Genomic DNA, 23,696 nt, shown 5'->3' on the forward strand with positions numbered 1-23,696 from the left:
TGAACCTCCATCTTAGAACTGCATTTGCTGCATCCCATACATTTTGTAAAGTTATGTTTTCATTTTCATTTGTCTCTATCCATTTTTTAATGATCTTTTTTTTCTCACTAATTTGAAATGCCACCAGTAATTACTGTGTACTCAATCCTAATCTGTATTTCAGTCTAGTTCTGGCTCCTTTATTCTATTATTTCTTTTTTTTCACATTTGTTAAGGCACAATTGACACACAATAAACTGCACACATTTAAAGTATACACTTTGATGAGTTTTGACATATTTTTGTATCTATGACACATCATAATGAAGAAAATGAACATATCCATTGTCCTCTCAAAATTTACTCATGTTTCTTTGAAACCTCTTCTCACTTTTACTTTTCTTCTGTCCTGTGGGCAGCAAACGCTGATCTTCTCTCTGACACTAGAGATTAGTTTGCATTTTCTAGAATTTTATATAAATGGAATCATATAGTATATACTTTTTTTTTTTTTGCCATGCCACGTGGCTTGTGGGATCTTAGTTCCCCGACCAGGAATTGAACCCAGGCCCTCGGCAGTGAAAGCACAGAGTCCTAACCACTGGACTGCCAAGAAAATCCCAGTATGTACTTAGTTGTAGTTGTATGTATCAAAAGTTTGTTCCTTTTTTATTGCTGAGTAGTATTCTTTTGTGTGAATATACCATAGTTTTTAAAATCTACTCACCTGTTGTTTCCACTTGTTGGCTATTACACATAAAGTTGCTGTAAATATTGGGCACAAGTCTTTCTATGGACACATACTTTTATTTCTCTTAGTTAATACCTGGAAAGTGGAACGGTGAGTCATGTGATAGGTGTACATTTAACTTTCTAAGAAACTGTGTTCCAAAGTAGCTGTATCATTTTACATTCCTACCACCAGTGTATGAGATTTCAGTTTGTTCTATATTCTCACCAACACTTGATATAGTCAGTCTTTTTAATATTAGAAAATCTGATCAGTATATAGTGGTATCCTGTTGTGGTTTTATTTTGTTTTATTTTATTTCTTTTTGCGGCGCGAACATTTAAGATCCTGTGTTTAATTTTAATGCTTTCTAAAGGTTTTTTTTTAATTTTTATTTTATATTGGAGTACAGTTGATTAACAATGTTGTGTTAATTTCAGGTGTACAGCAAAGTGATTCAGTTATACATATACATGTATCTATTCTTTTTCAAATTCTTTTCCCATTTAGGTTATTACAGAATATTGTGGTTTTAATTTGCATTTCCCTAGTGACTAATGGTGTTGAGCATCTTTTCCTGTGCTTATTTGCCATTCATTTACCTACTTTGATGAAATGTCTGTTCAGAATTTTCACCTATTTTTTTTTTGGTGTTATTTTTTCACTGAGTTGTGTAAGAATTCTTATATGTGAGAAATATAATCCCTTTATCAAGATACATTATTTGCAAAACTTTTCTCTCAGTCTGTGGCTTGTCTTTTCATTTTTATTAATGATGTCTTTTAAGGATAGAACATTTTTATTTTGATGAAGTCTATTATTAGTTTTTTCTTTCACGTATTGTGTTTTTGGTGTCATATCTAAGAAATTGTTGCCTAACTCAAGGTCATAAAGACTTTCTGTGTTTTATTTTAGGAGGTATATTGTTTAGCTGTTACATTTAGATCTGTGATCCATTTTGACTTAACTTTTGTGGACAGTGTGATGTAGTGGTCTGAGTTCATTTTGTTGCATATAAATACCCAATTATCATAACACTGCTTCTTAAAAAAGACTTTCCTTTCTTATGATTTACCTATGACACCTTTATCATAAACAGGTAGGTTTATTTCTGCCTTTCTTTCTCATATAATTTAAAGCTATAAACTTCCCTCTGACCACTGCATTAGCTATAACTCATGATTTTTTGATATATTGGTTTTTTTGTTTTCTTTTAGTTTGAGGTATTTCCTAATTTCTCTTGTGCTGCCTTCTTTGAATTATTTAGAGGGTGAAGTTTAATTTCTTGATATTTGGATATTTCCTTTTCTCTCTGTGTTTGGTTTCTAGTCTTATTATGATGTATTTGGAGAACGTATTTTGTATTATTTCAGGTGTTTTAATTTTACTGAAACTTGTTTTATGGCCTAGTATAGAATCTGTCCTAGAGAAAGTTCCATTTGTTGTTGAAAAGGATATGCATTCTGCAGTTTTGGGGTGGACTTTTTTATATACCTCAGTTAGGTTCAGTTGGTTTAGTAGTGTTGTTCAAGTCTTCCATATCTTTCCTGATTTTCTATTTATGGTATCAATTACTAAGAGAGGAGTATTGAAATCTTGTCAAGTTGTTTAATTCTTCTTTAAATTGTCAGTTTTTCCTTTGGATATTTTCCTTTGGATATACACACACATCTATATTTACATAAATATATATATTTATAATTGCTATATCTTACTGATGTGTTAACCACTTTATCATTGTGAAATGTGCCTCTTCATCTCTAGTAATGATTTTGTCTTGAAGTCTATTTTGTCTGACATTAATGTAGCCAATCTAGCTTTTTTATGGTTACTGTTTGGTATATATTTTCTGTTTTTCTATTTTCAACCTGTTTATGTTTTTGAATATAAAATGTGTATCTTGTAGACAGCATATATCTGGATTTTGGGCTTTTAATCCAGTCTGACAATCTCTGCTTTTGGATTGGCCTGTTTAATACTTTTTTTTAAATAAATTTATTTATTTATTTATGACTGCCTTGGGTCTTCGCTGCTGCACACGGGCTCTCTCTAGTTGTGGCGAGTGGGGGCTACTCTTTGATGCGGTGTGTGGGTTTCTCATTGCGGTGGCTTCTCTTGTTGCGGAGCACGGGCTCTAGGTGTGTGGGCTTCAGTAGTTGTGACACACAGGCTCAGTAGTTGTGGCTCATGGGCTCTAGAGCGCAGGCTCAGTAGTTGTGGCGCATGGGCTTAGTTGCTCCGCGGCATGTGGGATCTTCCTGGGCCAGGGCTCTTACCCGTGTCCCTTGCATTGGCAGGCAGATTCTTAACCACTGTGCCACCAGGGAAGCCCTGTTTAATACCTTTATATTAAGCATTAGTATTTACATTGTTGGCTCTATGTGTGTCATTTGCTATTTGTTTTCTGTATGTCTCCTGTCTTTTTCCCCTTCATTCCTTCTTTATTGCCTTCTTCTGTGTTAAATATTTTTTAGTGTACCATTTAAATTCCTCTGTTGATTGTGTGTGTGTGTGTTTGTTCTAAGGATTTCAGTAAGTATCTTACATGTATCATAGTTTATTTTGTATTAATACATAATTCCAGTAAAACAGAAATTTTGCTCCAATATAGTTCCATATTTCTCCCCTCTTTATGCATACACACACACACACAGACACACACACACACACACAAAATATATATGTTATAAACCCAACAGTACAGTATTTTAGTTACTGCTTTAAACAGTCTTAATATAAGCAGTCATGATTTTTTAAGAAATGAAGAAAAATATATTCATACGTAGTCTTTTTATATTTACCTACGTATATATCATTTCCAGTATTCTTCCTTCCTGTGGATCCAGGTTGCCATCTGGTATTGTTTTCTTTTAGCCTGAGGGACTTCCTTTAGTATTTCCTGTAGAGCAGGTCTTCCAGCAATATGTTCTCTTAGCTTTTGTTTACCTGGGAATGATTTTATGTCACCTTCATTTTTTTTAAACAGCTTTACTGAGATTGAACTATATACCATACAGTTCATTCGTTTAAAGGATACCATTAATGGCTTTTAGTATATTCATTATGCATCCATCACTACAGTCAATTTTAGAACATTTCCATTACCCCCAGAAGAAACTCTACACCCCTTAGCCATTACCCACCCCTACTCCCTATCAAATTTCCCTCCCCAGTTCTAGGCAACCACTAACCTATTTTCTATATCTATAGATTTACCTGGTCTGGACATTTCATATAGGAATCGTACAGTATATGGTCCTTTGTGACTGCCTTCTTCATTTTCATTTTTGAAAAATAGTTTTGGGAATTCCCTGGAGGTCCAGTGGTTAGGACTCCTTGCTCTCACTGCTGAGGGCTCAGGTTTGATCCCTGGTTAGGGAACTAAAATCCCATAAGCTACAAGGCGTGGTCAAAATTTAAAAAAAGGATGTAGATTTTTCTGTTAGACATTTTTTTTTGCTGCCCTTTCCTGCCCTTTGAGCATGTCATTACACTGCCTTCTGGCCTCCATTGTTTCAGATGAGAAGTAGGTTTATCTATTTATTTATATTGGGGTGCATTGGGTCTTTGTTGCTGTGCGGGGGCTTCTCATTGCAGTGGCTTCTCTTGCTGCGGAGCATGGGCTCTAGGGGCGCAGGCTTCAGTAGTTGTGGCACGTGGGCTGGGCTCAGTATTTGTGGCTCGTGGACTCTATAGCTCAGGCTCAGTAGTTGTGGCGCATGGGTTTAGTTGCTCCACGGCATGTGGGATATTCCTGGACCAGGGCCCGAGCCTGTGTCCCCTACATAGGCAGGCGGATTCTTAACCACCGCGCCACCAGGAAAGCCTGAGAAGTAGGTTTTTAACCATATTGTTGTTCTCCTGTATATGATGCGTCATTTTTCTCTTGCTGCTATCAAGATTTTTCTCTTTGGCTTTGGATTTTGGCAGGTTGTCCATGATGTGTCTAGGTGTGGTTCTCATTGTGTTTATCATACTTAAGATTCATTGAGGTTGTGGATTTATAAGTAATTTCTTTAATCAAATTTGGGAAGTTTTAGGCCACTGTTTCTTTTAATATTTTTCTTTCCTCTCTTGTCTGCCTTCTGGGACTCTCAGTATATTTATGTTGGCATTCTTTATATTGTCTCATAGGATTTTGTGTCATTTGTCTTTAATATCTTTCTCCGTCTTCTTTGCATTAAGTACTTTCTATTGATCTATCTTTATTTTGTTGGCTATTTATTCTGCCATTTCAAATCTGCTGGTGAGTTCATCTTATCAGTTTTTCATTTTGATTGTATTTTCCAACTTTACAGTTTCTTCTTCCCTTCCCCCTCCCTCTCCCCCTCCTCCTCCTTCTCCCCTTCCGCCCCCTCCTTCCCCTCCTCCTTCTCCTGTTTTTTTTTTTTTAGTTTCTATTTCTCTATCGAGATGTGCCCTATTTGTCAATTTGTCATCATATTTTCCTTTAGTTATTTAAACATACTTATAATAGCTGCTTTGAATTCTTTGTGTGCAAAGTCTAACATGTAAACCCTCTTGAATAAGTTTCTGTTGACTGCTTTTTTTCATGATTATTGGCCATGCTTTCCTGTTTCTTTGCACATTTAATAATTTGTAATTGAAAAGTAAACATTTCAGATAACATATTGTAGCAAATCTGGATCCTGTTTTATTTTTCTGAGTTTTGAAAAATTATGACTTGTTCATACTTAAACTGTGGACTCTGTATCCTTTGTGGAGTGCTGCTGCTGATGTTTTTGCTCAATTTTTCTATTCTTATTTTGATATTTTAGCCTAGCTTCCTTGGGATCACACCTTTATATAGTTTAGAGGCTCAGGCAATAACTTGGGTAGAGGTTGTACCTTATAGGTTGAACCCATAAGGCTTTCATTCTCTGCTGATGAATCTATGTGTGGGTTGAAAAACTCAATCAAAGTTATGGGTAGTTCTCACATGTGTCTTGGCTTTCACTTTTAGCAAGTCTCTCCTGGCCTTCTCCTGAGCATATGTAAGTTTCCTAGTCAGCCAAAGATGTGTGGTGAGCTTATCTTAAATCTTTCTATTGCTTTCTGATTTCCAGAATCTATTCATTAAATTCCTAGCTACTCTGCTCCTTGTACTTGGGATACAACCTTGGACTAGCAGAACTTTGGTTTTCCCCATTACCATAGGTAGCTGGCTTGCTATCCATTTCCACTCCATCCTCAGGTTGTATTTTCCCACTCTGGCAGGTAAAACTGCCCTTTCTCAGTGACTGAAGGGGTGGGATAGAAAAGATGGGGACTGTCCCAGGCAAGGTCACAAATTCCTGCTTGCTTACCAGAAACTTTAGGTGTTGTTTAAAAAAAAAAATGCTTCTCAATTTGTTGTCTGCCTTTGGTTGATTTCCAGTGTATTAAAATCGTTGTTTTTGACAATTTTGTCTAGTTTTATACTTGATTTTTATAGAAAGGAATTGCTGACATCTTCATACTGCTGTAATGAGAGGTCCTTTTTTTAATTTCAGTTTTTGTTATTGAGGTATAATTATAATTAACATGCCATAAAATTAGCCACTTTTAAAATTCACTGGTTTTTAGTATATACACAAGTCACTGTATGTAAAAAATGGTGAAAGCTAAATAAGGTTACTATCTTATTCCAGAACATTTTCATCACCCCCCACAAAAGAAACCCCTTACTTATTACCCCTTTTTATATTTGAAATGTAAATTTTTTCAGAACTTTCTGCTTCAGGTTCCTTTACATTAATTTGCCAGCCATTTTTTGAGCTCTTTCAGCTGGACCCAACTCTTTCTTCAGCTTTTAAAAAAATTTTCTTTGTTTCCCTTCTGTAAATTATTTTGTATTTATCTTTTATCCTTTGGACTTGTCTTCTGTGTCTGGATATCCTTCATTTTATCATACTCATCTCTTTATTTCCTCAGAGTACTAAAACAATTTCTTTTTTTTTTTTTCATGGAAAGGCATTTTATTTTAAATACAGCAAGGTGTACATGTCAATCCCAAACTCCCAAGCTATTCCTCCCCCACAACCCTCCACCCTGGTAGCCATAAATTTGTTCTCCAAGTCTGTGAGTCTGATTCTGTTTTGTAAATCAGTTCATTTGTATCAGTTTTTTTAAGATTCTGCATATAAACGGTATCTTACGTTTGTCTTTCTCTGTCGGAGAAATATGATAATCTTCAGGTCCATCCATGTTGCTATAAATGGCATTATTTCATTCTTTTTAATGGCTGAGTAATATTCCATTGTATATATGTACCACATCTTCTTTATCCATTCATCTGTCGATGGACATTTAGGTTGCTTAAAACAACTTCTTAAGCCCAATTTTTAATTCATAAATTTGATTTTCTAGGCCAAGATTTGCTGCCTCTGTTACCTTTGCTAAAATTTCTAATGGTTGGTACTCTTGCTTTCTTTCTTTATTTATTTTGTGTGCGTTGGGTCTTCTTTGCTGTGCGCGGGCTTTCTCTAGTTGCGTCGAGCAGGGGCTACTCTTTTTTGCAGTGCACAGGCTTCTCATTGTGGTGGCTTCTCTTGTTGCGGAGCACAAGCTCTAGGCATGGGGGTTTCAGTAGTTGTGGCTCATGGGCTCTAGAGCGCAGGCTCAGTAGTTGTGGCGCACGGGCTTAGTTGCTCCGCGGCATGTGGGATCTTCCTGGACCAGGGCTTGAACCTGGGTCCCCTGCATTGGCAGGTGTTTTCTTAACCACTGCACCACCAGGGAAGCCCCGCTTTATTTTTCATTAAAGCAGTCTCTACTGCTTTCAAATTATTGTCCTTTCATAAATTCAGTAGTCTTTTGAATATCATTAAAAATAAGAATTACTGTTAAAATATTTTTTATTTTACACATGCTTTTTTATTTTCTAGAATTAGAAAACTTAGTGTTGAGTTTATTTTTCCCTTTTTCCAGTGTTTGTATTTATGTTTTAATTATTATATATTTTTAATTTTTTTTGTTTTTGTTTCTTTTTTCTTCATATTTTTTATGTTTAAAAGAGTTTAGTTATGAAAAATTTTAAAGGTTTGCAAAAATAGAGAGAATATGATAATAAACCCCCTCATTCCTATTTTATAGATTGAACAATTATTAATTCATGAACAACGTGTTTCATGTGGTCTTATACCACTTTTTGCCACTAAACTTAATTATTTTGAAGCAAATCCTGGACATCTTATTTCTTTCACAGATATTTCAATATTTATCTCCTAAATTGACTCTCTCTTTTGTTTTTTTTTTTTTTTTTCCGTGGTACGCGGGCCTCCCTCTGTTGTGGCCTCTCCCGTTGCGGAGCACAGGCTCCGGACGCGCAGGCCCAGCGGCCATGGCTCACGGGCCCAGCCGCTCCGCGGCATGTGGGATCCTCCCAGACCGGGGCGCGAACCCGGTTCCCCTGCATCGGCAGGCGGACGCGCAACCACTGCGCCACCAGGGAAGCCCTGACTCTCTTTAAAACATAATCATAATGTCATTATTACACCTAAATTTTAAATTTCTTATGATCATTATTATATTGGTATATCCATAGGTTCTTCCTGTACCAGATTCTCTTCATAAATCAAAACCAAAACTGGCAAATGTCAGTTCTTTGAGATCTAAAACAATTTGTTTAAAAGTAGTCCTTTGTTTTAAGAACTTTATGTATTTGTATTTACATGGAAGACTATCGATATTACGTTAAAAATCAAGTTGCAAAACAGTGTATCTGGTATGATTATACACCTCGGGGGGAAATTATTAGTATTCACAAATTTAAGAAAAGCTGAGGGAAAGTGGGTCTCTCACGAATGGATTACAAACCATGTTCAGTTTCTGTTTTTTTATAGTAACACTTTTATTTTATAAGCAACATGTAACACTTTTAAAGCAAAACCATAGTAAAGATTAAAGAAAAACAATGATCCATTAAAAATTGGGCAAAAGATTTGAACTGACATTTTACCAAAGAGCTGATTTGTAAGGTAAATACGTACATGGAAAGGTGTTCAACATCATTAGCCATTAGGAAAATGCAAATTATAACTACAGTGAGATACCAGTATACATCTATTAGAGTAACTAAAATAAAAACTAGTGAAAATACCAAATACCGGTAAGGATGTAAAGAAACTGTCCCTTGGGCTTCCCTGGTGGCGCAGTGGTTGAGAGTCCGCCTGCTGATGCAGGGGACACGGGTTCGTGCCCCGGTCCGGGAAGATCCCACATGCCACGGAGCGGCTGGGCCCGTGAGCCATGGCTGCTGAGCCTGCGTGTCCGGAGCCTGTGCTCCGCAACGGGAGAGGCCGCAACAGTGAGAGGCCCGCGTACCGCAAAAAAAAAAAAAAAAAAAAAAAAAAAAAGAAACTGTCCCTCCCGTACTTTGTGTGGGAATGTAAAATGGTTCAGCTATGCCAGAGAATTTTTTGGCAGTTTCTTATAAAACTAAGCATATACTTATAAAACTAAGCATGCACTTAACCATACGACCCCACAGTCACACACTTGGGCATTTTTCCCAGAAAAATGAAAATTTAAGTTCACACAAAAACTGATACACAGATAGATGTTCATAGCAGCTTTTATTTGTAATAGCAAAAAAGTGGAAACAACCAAAATGGCCTTCAGCGAGTTAATGGTTAAACTCTAGTACCTCCATACAGTGGAATACTACTCAGCATTAAAAACAAATGCACTATTGATACAACAACCTGGATGGATCCTCAGGGGCATTATGCTTAGTGGAAAATGTCAATCTTAAAAGGTTGCATAATAAAGTTCCATTTATATGGCATTCTCAAAATGACAAAATTATAGTAGAAAATAGATCTGTGGCTTCTGGGGCACAGGGAAGGGGAAGGAGTGTGACCATGATGGGATAGCATGAAATAGTTCTGTTTATGATGATATGGAACAGTTCTGTGACTGATTGTGGTGGTAGCTACACAAACCTATAAATGAGATAAAATTGCATAGAACCACACACACACACACACACACACACACACACACACACACACATCAATGTGTGCAACAAATGGTGAAAACGGAATAAGGTCTGCAGTCCAGTTAATGATATTATAACCAGTGCCAATTCCATACATGAAGTTCTCTGTACGAATTTTACAACTTCCTTTGATTTTATAATTATTTGAAAGTAAGAAAATTTTTTATAAAGATAGTTTTTAATGCCACTAGGCATTCATTACAAGAATCTTAAAGTTCTAATCTTATATTTATTTATTTTTTAAAAATATTTATTTATTTATTTTTGGCTACGTTGGGTCTTTGTTGCTGTGCGCGGGCTTTCTCTGATTGCGGCGAGCAGGGGCTACTCTTCGTTTTGGTGCGTGGACTTCTCATTGAGGTGGCTTCTCTTGTTGTGGAGCACGGGCTCTAGGTGCTCGGGCTTCAGTAGTTGTGGCACACAGGCTCAGTAGTTGTGCCTTGTGGGCTCTGGAGCACAGGCTCAGTCGTTGTGGCACATGGGCTTAGTTGCTCCGTGGCATGTGGGATCTTCCCGGACCAGGGCTCGAACCCATGTCCCCTGCACTGGCAGGTGGTTTCTTAACCACTGGGCCACCAGGGAAGTCCAGTTCTAATCTTTTAATCTAGTGATTCACTTAAGGGAAATCTGTCTTAAAGAAGCAATTTTAAGTATAGAAGAATCTTTATAAAAGATGTTCATCCAGAATTATTTGTAAGAGTGAAACAGTAGAACTATTATTTAAAAAGTAAAACCAATGAATTAATGTACCCTCCACTTAGCGAAAAAGTATTATGGAACCATTAACATAGTTGAAGGTTTTGATTAAAAATACTTTAAATTAATTTTTCTACAATGTTGCATGCATTTAATAGACAATAGTGAGTTAGACAAGCATAAAATGTATTGATGAATAAAACTGTGCAAATAGGAAGCAAAAATTCATGAAACTATCTGCGATAAAATCTCTAACCTTATTTCAAAACAACTTTATGTTCTAAGTGTTTTATATGTATAAAGTCATGGAGTTCTCTCAGCAACACTGTGAGTTAGGTGGTTTTTTCTGACTCCACTTTCACACAAGGAAACTGAGGCACAAGGAGGTTAAGTAACTTGCTCAGGGTCTCACGTGCTGTGCTGCTAAGTGGCAGAGCCAAGATTTGAACCCAGGCTTTGGCTCCAGGGTCTGTAGTCAGTGTTGAACTATTTCAAGTTTCTGATGGTTTTTCATCACTTACTGCAGAAAGTTCTGCAGGATACTAATTGCCTACAATGGTAATAGATGTTCAGTGAGCTAAAAGGGAAAAGGGAAGGAGGAGTCTGTGGTTCAATAAATTTGTAGGTAAATGAAACTAAATATGTTTCTTTTTTATCAGCCTGATGTGGTAATGTATGTTGTGAACCTCTAAGAAGGGGTTATATTATACAGAATGGACTCAACTTTTTTGATTGTAGAACCTTTTTCACCCTCCTCAAGACCTCTCAAGGGACCAGTGTTCCTGAGGAATGTACCCTAGTTGACACTGGCCCATAGAAGAGTTCATGCTGTGACCCACAAAGGAATTCATATCTGGTCCCTGTCTGTCTTCAGCCTACACTGACCATCTTCTGACCCTTTTTCACCTCCTTGCTCGCCCCAGTCCCAGATCCCTGATTGTCCCCTGCATACCTATGCCTCTGCCTAGGGTGTTACTTACCAGCTGCCGTGGCGTCTCTGCCTGGCAGGTTGCTCCTTCAAGTATCACCTGCCTCTGTAAACTTTCCTTGACTCCCTGTGCATGCTCAGACATGCTTTCTGTGAGTTTCTGTTGTTACCTTGTTCATGGCACTGTTATAGAGGTTGCCTCGAGAGTACGTTTGTCTGTGGTGAGTCTTTTCATCTCTTCATATTTAGCATCTTTACCAGTGGTGTCTTCTGATTGGTAGTTGTAACTTCTTCCTTCAGCTAGAAAGGGCAAATATAGTTTAAAGAATGTTTTATTGTTCCTCTGTAGACTATCTCCTAATAATGATACAAATTATTTTGATGATTAGTGTACCTTATTTTAAGGAATACAGTGAATTTTATCAATTTATAGTTGCTGTTTTTAATTTCATTTTTATCCTTTCACTTTTTTGGGGTAATGTTAAAAAGGAGAGAGATGAGGGTCCTAGCTCTTAAAAGAGACAGCTGGAGCCTTTTGGTGCTATATAGCTGCGATTGTAACTCTATAAAGTACTTATTTGCATCCCCTGTGCCTTTCATGCTGCTCTGTGTATACTGCATATGATCCAAAGGTCTTTTGTCTCTTTCCAAAGGCATGCCATGTACCAACAGAACAAAGAAGACTTCCAGGACGAGTGCACTAAGCTTCTGGTTGGCAGTATTGTCATGACCCGATACAACAATCGTACCTATCGTATTGATGATGTGGATTGGAATAAGACTCCAAAAGATAGCTTCACGATGTCTGATGGGAAGGAGATTACATTCTTGGAATACTACAGGTAGAGGGAAGGGACTGGGCTTGGGCCTGCGGGTTGGGGCCGTAGTCTCCTGTTCTCTAGCAGGAGTGGCACACAGCAGGACACTTCAAAACTAATTGGATTGGTAATGCACCCAAGATTGATGAGCTCGTTTGTGGGATTCGACCTGAATTTGCTACCCTTACAGTTTTATTTCTTTCAGTACTTTTTGGAAGTTATTTCATAAGTTAATCTCAGGGCTTCGAATTGTGTTTCCTTTGCTGTTTTGGTTACAAGTCTGTTTGGAGAGATTAAATTCAAGTCATTAATCATTTGACTATCATTTTGCCTTTCTAGTTACCTAAGCCCTTTAACCTGATACAGTTTTTAAACAAATTTTTTCCTGGACTGTTATCCTATTTCCCCTCTATTTAATTGCAATGTTAACTTGAGCCTGCTTTTTCCAGTTATGTATATGCTATGGTGAGTTTCTGATGGATCCTTGACAAGGGTATAATGCAGATTGTGTACCTCAGTCCTGGTTAACACTTTGACTGTGATGCTATAAGAGTGGTGATGCTGCTTCTGACTTTTTCCCCTACCTCTGTTCGGCTCTAGCAAAAACTATGGGATCACAATAAAGGAAAAGGACCAGCCACTGCTGATCCACAGGCCCAGTGAGCGACAGAATAACCAAGGGATGGTGAGTTGGAGGTGGGGGGCAGGGTGTCAGGCCGATGCTTCCATCTAAGTTCTCCACCCATCAGCCCTGGGAGCCGTGGGACCTATGATTACAGTGGAGCTATGATTACAGTGTGGTTGGGGAAAGCTGTGTAGGGTTTTGTCTGTCTCCTCTAGCCAGAGTTGCTTTTGCAGTCTCCTTAGTGAGGAACTAAACATCCATAGAGCGAGTTAGGTTAAGGAATAAGGAGAATTTACTGCTAAAGAAGATGAAAACACTGGGTCCATTAGGGAAGTTACAGACATTTTAACAGAACTGGGGGCCAGGGAAAAGTGCCTTGGTACCTCACTCCTCTGTCTTCAGAGTAGAGACTGAAGATCAATAGGTTAAGATGAGACAGAGGCACCAGCTTGATAGGAGGTATTGTCTCAGCTTATCTGGAGGCCGAAGTGGAACAAAACTTGTAGTTTTTCTAGTTTTTTCTCTCCTTTTGACAATTTGAATATTTTTCTCTTTACCTAATACAACAGGCTATCGTGACTTGAGGGAGAAAAGGGTAAAACACTTGTAGTGTTTCCTGCCCTCTTCTCTGGGGTTTTGTGTTCCTTAGTGTGCCAGTGATACACCTGCAAGACCAGCTCTGGGCCTGGGAGGTCTTGTACTGGTCAGGGGAAGAAGATCCTCTTTTACTGCCTTGCTTTCCCTCTGTTCTCTCCTCAAAGCTGCTAAAAGGCGAAATCCTGCTGCTGCCTGAGCTTTCCTTCATGACTGGAATCCCTGAGAAGATGAAGAAGGACTTTAGAGCCATGAAGGTGAGCAGTGCCTGCTTTGAACCGAAGACCTTTTGGATAGCAGATATAGCTAGAACTGGGCCAGGTTTGCACGTCATCTGGGCAGGTTCATTTTTCCTCTATGTAAAGCATAATCTGTGTCCCTTCCCATACACTGTGAAAAAGCCAATCAGAACTTTCTTTGGAATGTTGTTACAATAGTAGAAAGACTGGATTATAAGGTAAAAGGAAACAAATAGTTCTGGCATCACCCTCGCCAATCAGATGGATGACTGTAAGCTGGTCATATGACCATAAATGAGGTTCCTTGAGAGCACTGAATTTTTTTTAACATTTCTGTAAGCCTTCAGTTTATTTGAAGGGAGGAGGAGATAATGTAGCAAAAAGTCAACAAGTGAGAAGATGAAATTAAAGGATAGAAGTTTACACCGTGGGGCTCGGGGTGTCCTGGAAGTCTCATATTGGGCACAGTCTTGTAGGAAATAGCTGGGAGGCAGAGATGTGTGCAGCAGTGTGGGTCCAGACCCCAAGGGCTTCACCTCCACACGGTCTGCTTGGGGCTTTCCACCCTCACACTGCTCTGCTGCCTCTCTCTCAGTCCTTGTCTGTCCTAGTTTTGGAACCCCGGCCCTGTCTCAGATGCCACGTATTGTTTTTAGTAACATCATAAAGAGCTAAAATGAATTTCTGTAAGAGATGTCTTTCATGTTTACCTTCTGATACTTCTGCTTTTAGTATGTAGGTCAAGGTTCCTTCCTTACAACTCTCAGTAACATAATGATTTTATGATCTATGGGGCTATCTGTATAGCCCCATAGACTCACTGCCCTAATGACTGCCACACAGGGAGCAACAGCTGCACAGTTCATTAGTCCCAGAAGAATGAAGAAGGAGCTCACTTACGTGATTCAGAATCTTCATACACACCTATTAGATATTCATTCAACGATAAGTATTTAGAAAACACCTATTATGGGCCACACACTGGACCTAACAAGTGTCTTACGGTGACATTAAGTGGCTAGTATCATATGACATAAAGTATAAGACCGGATGTGTTTTTCCATTCCATTATGTTTGCCTGCATGCCTGGCATAGGGCATTTCCCCGCCCCCCCAGATATTAAATAGATGTAATCAAGCCCCCTTACATGGCTTTGAGAAAAAGAATAAGATTTAGATGTCATAAGAAAAAAACAGGGGCTTCCCTGGTGGCGCAGTGGTTGCGCGTCCGCCTGCCGATGCAGGGGAACCGGGTTCGCGCCCCGGTCTGGGAGGATCCCACATGCCGCGGAGTGGCTGGGCCCGTGAGCCATGGCCGCTGGGCCTGCGCGTCCGGAGCCTGTGCTCCGCAACGGGAGAGGCCACAGCAGAGGGGGGCCCACATACCACAAAAAAAAGAAAAAAAAAGGCATACCACAAAAAAAAAACAAAAAAAGAAAAAAAAAAAAAAACTGACAGTTTTAAATACTTTTAAGTATGTATGTATATGTATAACTGAATCACTTTGCCGTACAGCAGAAATTAACACAACATTATAAATCAACTATATTTCAGTTAAAAAAAACCAATTCTTTTATGGTTAACATTTTAACCTTATACTTCATTCACGTTCATGAGATATTTATTAAAGTTCTTGGAGATATTTTAAAATTTCTATAGATTTCAATGGGAAGGAGGTTGGTTTTCTGTGGAAATTTATTATACTTAGGGTTTATTTAACCTCATACTGGAGGAAGTAATAACTTAGTATCTCCATTTTGATTCTATTTAGGATTTGACCCAGCAGATCAACCTGAGCCCCAAACAGCACCATAATGCTTTGAAATGCTTGCTACAGAGAATTTCAAAAAATGAGGCAGCCAACAGTGAACTGACACGTTGGGGACTCTGTCTGCAGAAGGATGTACATAAGGTAAACCAGAAAATATGATGGTAGGAAACAGCATTAACCAAAGATTTTAGAGCTTTGTGAGACTAGGTGATAGCTTCCTATCTTGTCTTTATTTTGCAGTTTTTGCTTTATAATTACACTTTTTTTTTTTGGTCCTAGTCATAATACTTGAATTTCCTTGACTTAATTTGCTAGTATCTCTTACGGATTTTCTTTTGTATTTCCCAGGATCTGAGCTCTTAATTTCCAGTCGAGCAAAGGGAATATTGACTTAAAATTTACCTCATTTCTAGTTTTCCAACCCAAATTATTCTTAAAGTTCTCTGTCTTTTTCCTTTTTTCCCCCTAAGTTTTTCTTTATCTTTCCCAATAATTAACTTGTGTTTCTTTGAATATACTACTCTCATTCTTTCCGTAGGCATAAAGTCTCAGACGTGTACATTTTAATTTTTTTTTTTTTTTTTTGGCTTACGGGCCCAGCTGCTCCGCGGCATGTGGGATGTTCCTGCACCGGGGCACAAACCCGTGTCCCCTGCATCGGCAGGCGGACTCCAACCACTGCGCCACCAGGGAAGCCCCACATTTTAATTTTTGCATGGCCCTTTCTGCCTGCAATTTCCCTGAGTCCATTCTGTTGTATTTTGTGCAGCGTGAGCCATAGTGCAGAGGCAGCATGAGGTAGTGGTGAAGTCCTTGGCTTTGAATCTCACGTCTACCACTTGCCATCTTGGTTACTTGGAACAAATTGCTTAGTATCTCTTAGTTTCTTTATCTGTTAAATAAAGATAATGATTGAGTTAAAGGAATTAAATGGTAAAATCTTCATACTATCTGACACATAGCAAGTGCTCAGTAAATATTAGCTTTTATTACTTTTAATTTTCTTTCTAGGTTATACCAAAATAATTAATTCTATCTTTTCTCTAGTTCTCTTGCACTCTGAATTGACTCCTTGTTAAAAACTGTTTCTTTTTTCTTTTTTTTTTTTTTTTTTTTTTAGATAAAACTAATGGAAAGTCAATAAGGAAAATGTGGGTACTGTAGAAAATGTAAAGAAGGAAATAAAAACATCAGTAGTTTCATCACCCAAAGATAATATCTTAGTGATTTATTTTAGACACATAAAAGATAATATTATTTTCAGTATATTTTGTTTCCCTAAACTTTTTTTCTGTGAGGATGAATCTTTTCTTAGAAAATTGTGCTTATAACTGTATATGGTTTTGCATCTTCTTTTTCATTTATTATTATATCTTGAACGTGTGTTCATGTTATTAAATATTATTTGAAGAGGCAGAAAACTTAAGCCAGAGAAGAGAAAAGTTTATCCGTAATCATGCTGTATCAGAATAACCACTGTTAACATTTTGGTACATATCCTTAAGTGTTTTTTGTCTGTGTGTATGTGTATGCACACAATCACATGCAGCATGTTTTTAGATGGTTTCCTTTTTTTTTTTTTACTTGGTGTATTTAGATTTTTTTCCATGTCATTTAATATTTTTCTAAATATTTTAACGGCTAACAGATATTCATTTTATTCCTATTCTTTTACATTCAAATTGAATTTAGTATTTTCCTGTTATAAATAGTGAATCTGTGAACATCCTTGTAACTAAATCTTTGCACCTGATGTTTATTTTCATAGTCAGATTTATGGAAGTGTAATTGTTAGGTCAGAGGACATTTATGTTTTTAGTATTTTTTAATATATGTTACCAACTGCCTTGTAGAAAGAAAGGTTCAGTTTTTTTTACTTTCATAAACAAAGGTAACATTCTTGCTAATACAGGTATTGTTATTCTTTGTGTTAAACTTTTATAATATTAAGAAAATCATTAAAATTTTTTTGATTATAAGTAAAATAAGTATTTTGTTACTTTTTTAAGAAAGCAAGGAGTAGAGCTCATAAAAAGTAAAAATCCTACATAATTACATATTCCCCCAGAGATACTCATTACTAAATGTGGACTCATTCAGTTTTTATAATGCATACATTACTATTTATTTTTTGCTAAAACAGGATTATATTAAATGCACTTAGAAAGTCATTTTAATAATTGCAAATATCCATCATATTGATATGTCATCAACTTAGTTATCTTCTTATTTTTGGATATTTAGATCTAATTGATTCATTATTATTAACTTTAATTTGGTCTTTCATTATATTTATGCTTTTTTTTCCTGCTTTTCTTTTGTATAAAGTGTAATAGTAGTTTATGTTCAGCCTTATTAAGAAATATTCTCTAATTTTCTACTTAAATTTTTCCCTTAAAATATCCTTAAAGATTATTTTCCCTTTCACCTTGTATTTATAGGCATTTTACATGAATTCCCTGGTTCTATAGAGACAGTGTTTTCTGATTCCTTTCTTGGGGACCATGTTGGAAGCTTCAATAATTAAAGAGCAGCGACTATCAAAATTTACCTGTATGTGTGTCCAGAGTTTTATTGACGTGGACTCTTACTGCTAACAGTTGCATTTTTCTACCATTTTCAGAAGTTATGACAGGGACAGGTCTATATGGTAGAGTTGACCAGGCCCCAGAACAGTATCAGCGTTTTTCTAAATAGTGTTTACAGATGGTTCATGTCATAGGCACTTTATTTTCTGTTTAGATTGAAGGACGTGTTCTGCCAATGGAAAGAATTAACTTAAGGAATACGTCGTTTATCACATCTCAGGAACTAAACTGGATTAAGGAAGTAACCAGAGACCTTTCCATCTTAACTGTAAGTGACTTGTGAGGTGGTAAAGAGAGGTCCAGTATTCCTAGAAGTGTGGAAATTAGGAAGCAGGAATTATTTAGTGTCCTCTTTTTGAGAGGAAGTACCAACTGAATTTCCATCCTGAATTATTTACTAAACAGAGGTCCTTTGAACAAGAGCGAGTTGATGAGGTGGTAGAGGGAAGCCCTTTGCTTGACCATAGACTTAGGACAAGAAAATAAACTGCCCTGGTAATTCATTCAGTGCCAGCCTATTACCCACTCTCTCTTCTTCCTTCTTCTTTTCTCTTTCCTTCCTCTTTTTCCCTAGGGTTTCCATGAAAGAAATAAAATTAAAACAGTTTCCCACCAAGGCAACCAAAGAACAAAATGGTATATAATTATTTTTAAATGTTTTTGGCTCACCTGGTCTCTATGGCCGTGCATAAAGTACACACATTTGTTTCTAAAACTTTTTTTTGAAATATAAAGAAAAAGTACACTTATGTATATAATTTGATGAATTTTCACAAGTTAAATAAACCTGTGTAATCAACACTGAGGGTTAAGAAACAGAACTTTACCAGTGCCCCAGAAGCCCCACCCCCATGCTCCTAATTACTACCTACCTGGCACCCTTACACAACCCAAGAATGGCCACTATTCTGACCTCTAACAGCATTGATTTTTTTCAGCTGTGTTTGTACTTAATATATACATGAAACCATACTGTATATATTCTGTCATGTCTGGCTTAATTTCTTCAGCCTTGTTTGGTAAGTTTCTCCATACTATTAGGTATAGTTACAGATCTTCGATTCTCATTGCTGTGTAGTATTCCATTGTGAGACTGCCGCAATTTACTTATCACACACATCTGCATTAGCAGTCGGCATTAGATAAGACAGGACTCAAGCAGAGAGAGTGAAAAGCAATTTGTTCTTTAGAATAACATCTCCTGATAGGAAGTTGGAGTGTTGGGGAAGTTGTGAGAAGTACTAAAAATAGCTTGTTGTTGCTCCTAGGTCCCCATGCATTTCTGGGCGCTCTTTTACCCAAAGAGAGCAACGGATCAAGCCCGGGAACTGGTGAACATGTTAGAGAAGGTAGCTGGCCCCATTGGCATACGCATGAGCCCGCCAGCCTGGGTGGAACTGAAGGATGATCGCATAGAGACCTATGTCAGAACCATTCAATCCATGCTGGGAGTTGAGGTAATAAATTAATTTGAGTAAATTTTCAGGATGTCCATTCTGAAATACTTGAATACTTGATTTTAAATTATCTTGGGTATTGGTCTGCTGTTGATGATGTCCAGGAATCTGTATCTTACTCATGTGCACGTGAAATACTGAGTTAACAAAGTAGTCGTCATGCCCTTTGGTTGGTTTCGCTTCTCTCCTTTGTTGGCACTCTCACTCACTCCAGCGTTCTGTTCCTCACGTAATTGGCTGAGATAATAGCTGACTTAACTTCAATTTGTTATCTATATAGAACATGTTGTGCTCAGAAAGCAATTTCCTGGGCCAGGTGCCATCTTGCACGATTCAGTACTGAGCTGTCACAGTCTGGTCTGGCTCAAGATTCATATTGCTCCGGTGATGAACTTGGCAGTGGGCCCATCAGCTTGGTCCAGATAGCCGAACGGGACTACTGGAGCTGAGCAGGTCGTAGTGTTCACAACTCAGTAGTTCAGGCCTGCAGTTCTTATCTGTTCGTACATAAAACAGAGGAAGAAGATTAAGGAGGGAAAAAAAGCAGACCAAGGGCTTCCCTGGTGGCGCAGTGGTTGCGAGTCCGCCTGCCGATGCAGGGGGCACGGGTTCGTGCCCCGGTCCGTGGGGATCCCACGTGCCGCCGAGCGGCTGGGCCCGTGAGCCATGGCCGCTGAGCCTGCGCGTCCGGAGCCTGTGCTCCGCAGCGGGAGAGGCCGCAGCAGTGAGAGGCCCGCGTACCGCAAAAAAAAAAAAAAAAAAAAAAAGCAGACCAAAAGTTTTTGGAAATAACTAGTCCTTGAATTGAATAGTCAGTTCTTGTGAGATCAGTACTAGAATTGATATTCTAGTATTGACTAGAATACTAGTCAGTCATGACTTTCTCTGTTCATCCACCACTCTGGGTGTGTCATCTGTAGCAGCACACTCATGTTCTCTCTTTCTTTGTATTTTCTTCCTGACTTCCCATGCCGCCTTACTCTGCCATGGCCTCCCCCAGGCCTGATCATTGATAAATTCTGCCCTGCTTTCAAAAGAAAAACCCAGCTGAGTACCTCAGCTCCCCCATCTCACGACTTGGCCTGTTCTCTTTATGAGAGTGCACTGCCAACAATCTTCATGTAGCATGGATATGAGTTTCATTCATAATGTTGACTCCTATTGGTCTTGCTATCTCTCTGCCATCTTTAGGGCATTCTGTTTTATTATTCTCTTTGCTTCAGGGTCATAAACTCAGATGTCTACGGGAGTGAAGTGGGCCAGGAGGGGACTCTGGGGAACTAAAGAGAGTAAACCCCATGACTGCAGAAAACAGCCCAGCATTGTCAAATTGATTTTTAGTTTGTTTATTTTTCAATAGAAGCCAAAAGTCTAGATTTGCATATGTGTACACCTACCTATGTTTTAATGTTAATTTAAAAAAGACTGTGAATCATTATAGAGACTAAAAAACCACATCTGTTTCCTAGATCCAGCCCACAGGCTCCCAGCATGCAGCCCATGTTCTACGTGACTTAAGAAGTTCTTTTATCTGATTGCTGTAACATGTGTCTTCTGAGAAGTCTTCATTTAAAATTAATCTTGATTTGGAATAGTATACTGTTGATTTCTGTTTCTGTCATAAAGCGTTGGCAACTGTATTTCACTTGTGTGATACTTTATTCAGATTTTGAAGGATCCTCTGTTCTTAATATCAGATCTCTTAAGCAGTGAGAGGTAGAAGATGCTGATATAAGATAATCTACTGGCAATATCATTCTCTCTCCTAATGAGAAAGTTAGGAAGGTCTAGTTATGGATTTGGCAGTAGCTTCATTTCCTCTGCATTTGGCTCTGAATCCTTTCTTCTGGTATTGTATCCCGTGTTTCCTAGTTAAAGTTCTGTGGCATGAATGTAATAAGGTGCTTAGTTTACTAAAGAGAGTGGCAAAAAAACATTATAGTGCATTGAAAGCATCAACTAATAAGAAACCCTTGCATATTTTTAAGCCTGGTTCTTTTCCAGGCATCTTAAGTGTCCTAATAAATTAATCAGGTAATGAGGACCAGCCCTAGGTAACTTACAGTAACATGTTATATAGCTAAGCAAAGAAGCCTGGAACCCAGCAAATGCTCACTCAGGTTCAAGGACCTTTTTCTCTGTTGGAATGTCCACCATCTTCGTTTCAGTCCTCTCTTTGCCCTAAAGGTCCTGTGGCTTTGCAGACTCTTGAACTGCCCCTGACTGGAGCCCTATCAAGGTCCGCTCAGAGTTCCAAAACCTGACTTATTTTTACTTTATCTCCTCAAGGGGAAGATACAGATGGTTGTTTGCATCATCATGGGCACACGTGACGATCTCTACAGGGCCATTAAAAAGCTATGCTGTGTGCAGACTCCCGTGCCCTCGCAGGTGAGTGGAAACTGGGCAGGAGGCACAGAGGGAAACTCTAGCCTCCCTTGAGGCTTGGAAAAGAGGGACTAAAGTAACTATTAGAAGCCAGCATATATAGATCCATCTGGTGAAACTTCCCTGTTACAGTAACCTGGCTAATAGCAGATGTTCTTTGTAAATGCTGCTTTCATGTTCCCAAATGAGCACTTTTGCTTGTTCATAGGTGAGTCGCCAGGTGGTTTCACATGACTGGGTTCTGAGAGTATAGGCTTCCCTTTGAAAGGAGAAAGCTGGTTTTCCTATGGAGGTTAAATTTTTTTTTAATCTGCATGAGATCTTTTTGAAAGTTTTTGTTGGCTGGTTGTTTTTTGGTTTTGATTTGTGTTGTGTGTGTGCACACACACACAACATGCCTGACTAGAAACCCTAGAATTAGAACTGTTAGTACAAAGTGTATTATCTGCCAGCTGGAGTTTCTTAAACAAATGTAGTACTTGCTCTAGAATTGTTTACATTGTTTGAAAGGTTGATAGTGTCCTCTTTCCCCTCTATTACAGGTCATCAATGTCCGAACCATTGGCCAGCCCACCAGGCTTCAGAGTGTGGCCCAGAAAATTTTACTTCAGATTAACTGTAAATTGGGTGGTGAGCTCTGGGGAGTGGATATTCCTCTGGTGAGTGATGCTGAGATATGTCTTCATTCAGTTCAGCATCCCAGAGAGTCCTACCTAGCTATTTTCCTAATTTTCCACCTAGAATTTTCCTCATTCTCAGTGCTTATAGTCTGAGTGGTTCATTGCTTGTTTTTGTATAGCCCACAAGCTTAGAACGGTTTTCACATTTTTAAGTGGTTGAAAAAAATAAAAATAAGATTAATATCTCCAGACACATGAAAATTATCTGAAATTCAGTTTTCAGTGTCCTTAAATGCATTTTTATTGGAACGGAGCCATACTCCTTTATATACTACCTGTGGCTGCTTGTGTGCTGTAATGGCAGAATTGAATAGTTCCTCCAGAGACGGTGTGGCTCACAAAGCCTAAGGTATTTACTTTTTAGTCCTTCACAGAAAGTTTGCCAATCCCTGGTCTTGACGATCTCTGACTTTGTTCATAGTGTTTAAAAAACATCAAGTTGATTGCACTCTTTCTCTTCCTTTCCCAGAACTTATTTTCATATGTTGCTTTGGGGTTCAGATAACAATTAAAGATGGGGTGATGTATTGCTTGGATTTTTGGTTTGTTATTGTTTTCTAACCCAGAAACAGTTAATGGTGATCGGGGTGGATGTTTACCACGACCCCAGCAGAGGCATGCGCTCTGTGGTTGGCTTTGTCGCAAGCATCAGTCTGTAAGTACCACTCCTGGCTCCATTGTGTTTGGTTACCTTATTTTAATGCCTAATATTACTGTAAAGCCAGGAAAAATTTTTGAATATTTAATATTATAGTAAAAATATACTGAAATTCTTCATTCTCTATCTTCCTATGATACTAATTTGTACAATCTTTTATCACATGTATAAGTTTGTTCCCTGTCTACAGTGTAACCTCTTTCAGAGTGGGGTCTGTGTCTTGCTGGTGGTGGGTTTTTTCCCCTAGAAATGAGGAGTTTTGTTTGTTTATTCTGATTGTAAAAATAAAGCATGCTCATGCAAAAATCTCCAGAAATTTAGATATTTTACTCTTTTTGTTGCAGTGGTAAATGGGAGTGTTTTCTTAATTTCACTCTCAGATTTTTCATCATTAGTGTATAAGAATGCCAGAGATTTCTGTGCATTAATTTTGTATCCTGCTACTTTACCAAATTCATTGATTAGCTCTACTAGTTTCCTGGTAGCCTCCTTAGGATTCTCTATGTAGAGTATCATGTCATCTGCAGACAGTGACAGCTTTACTTCTTCTTTTCAGATTTGGATTC

At 38.2% G+C, this 23,696-nt stretch overlaps 1 protein-coding gene across 11 annotated transcripts in view; it reads left to right on the plus strand.

Annotated features, from left to right (window-relative positions):
- Positions 1-23,696, plus strand: part of PIWIL2 (piwi like RNA-mediated gene silencing 2) — a 111,236-nt gene that overhangs the window by 37,449 nt on the left and 50,091 nt on the right. For 10 of the 11 annotated variants that reach the window (XR_003681332.2, XR_003681331.2, XR_003681333.2 and 7 more), the window contains 9 exons: positions 11,967-12,155; positions 12,732-12,816; positions 13,518-13,607; positions 15,360-15,500; positions 18,102-18,215; positions 19,216-19,404; positions 21,694-21,795; positions 22,335-22,451; positions 23,039-23,127. Coding sequence is in view for 8 of the 11 variants with exons in the window: in XM_055087313.1 (XP_054943288.1) it covers positions 11,967-12,155; positions 12,732-12,816; positions 13,518-13,607; positions 15,360-15,500; positions 18,102-18,215; positions 19,216-19,404; positions 21,694-21,795; positions 22,335-22,451; positions 23,039-23,127 (1,116 nt within the window). In the remaining 3 variants the exon portion in view is untranslated. The remainder of the gene's footprint in view (positions 1-11,966; positions 12,156-12,731; positions 12,817-13,517; positions 13,608-15,359; positions 15,501-18,101; positions 18,216-19,215; positions 19,405-21,693; positions 21,796-22,334; positions 22,452-23,038; positions 23,128-23,696) is intronic. The other variant, XM_055087310.1, reaches the window with a different exon arrangement.

This window comes from Physeter macrocephalus, chromosome 9, assembly GCF_002837175.3.
Source record: "Physeter macrocephalus isolate SW-GA chromosome 9, ASM283717v5, whole genome shotgun sequence".
NCBI lineage: Eukaryota > Metazoa > Chordata > Mammalia > Artiodactyla > Physeteridae > Physeter > Physeter macrocephalus.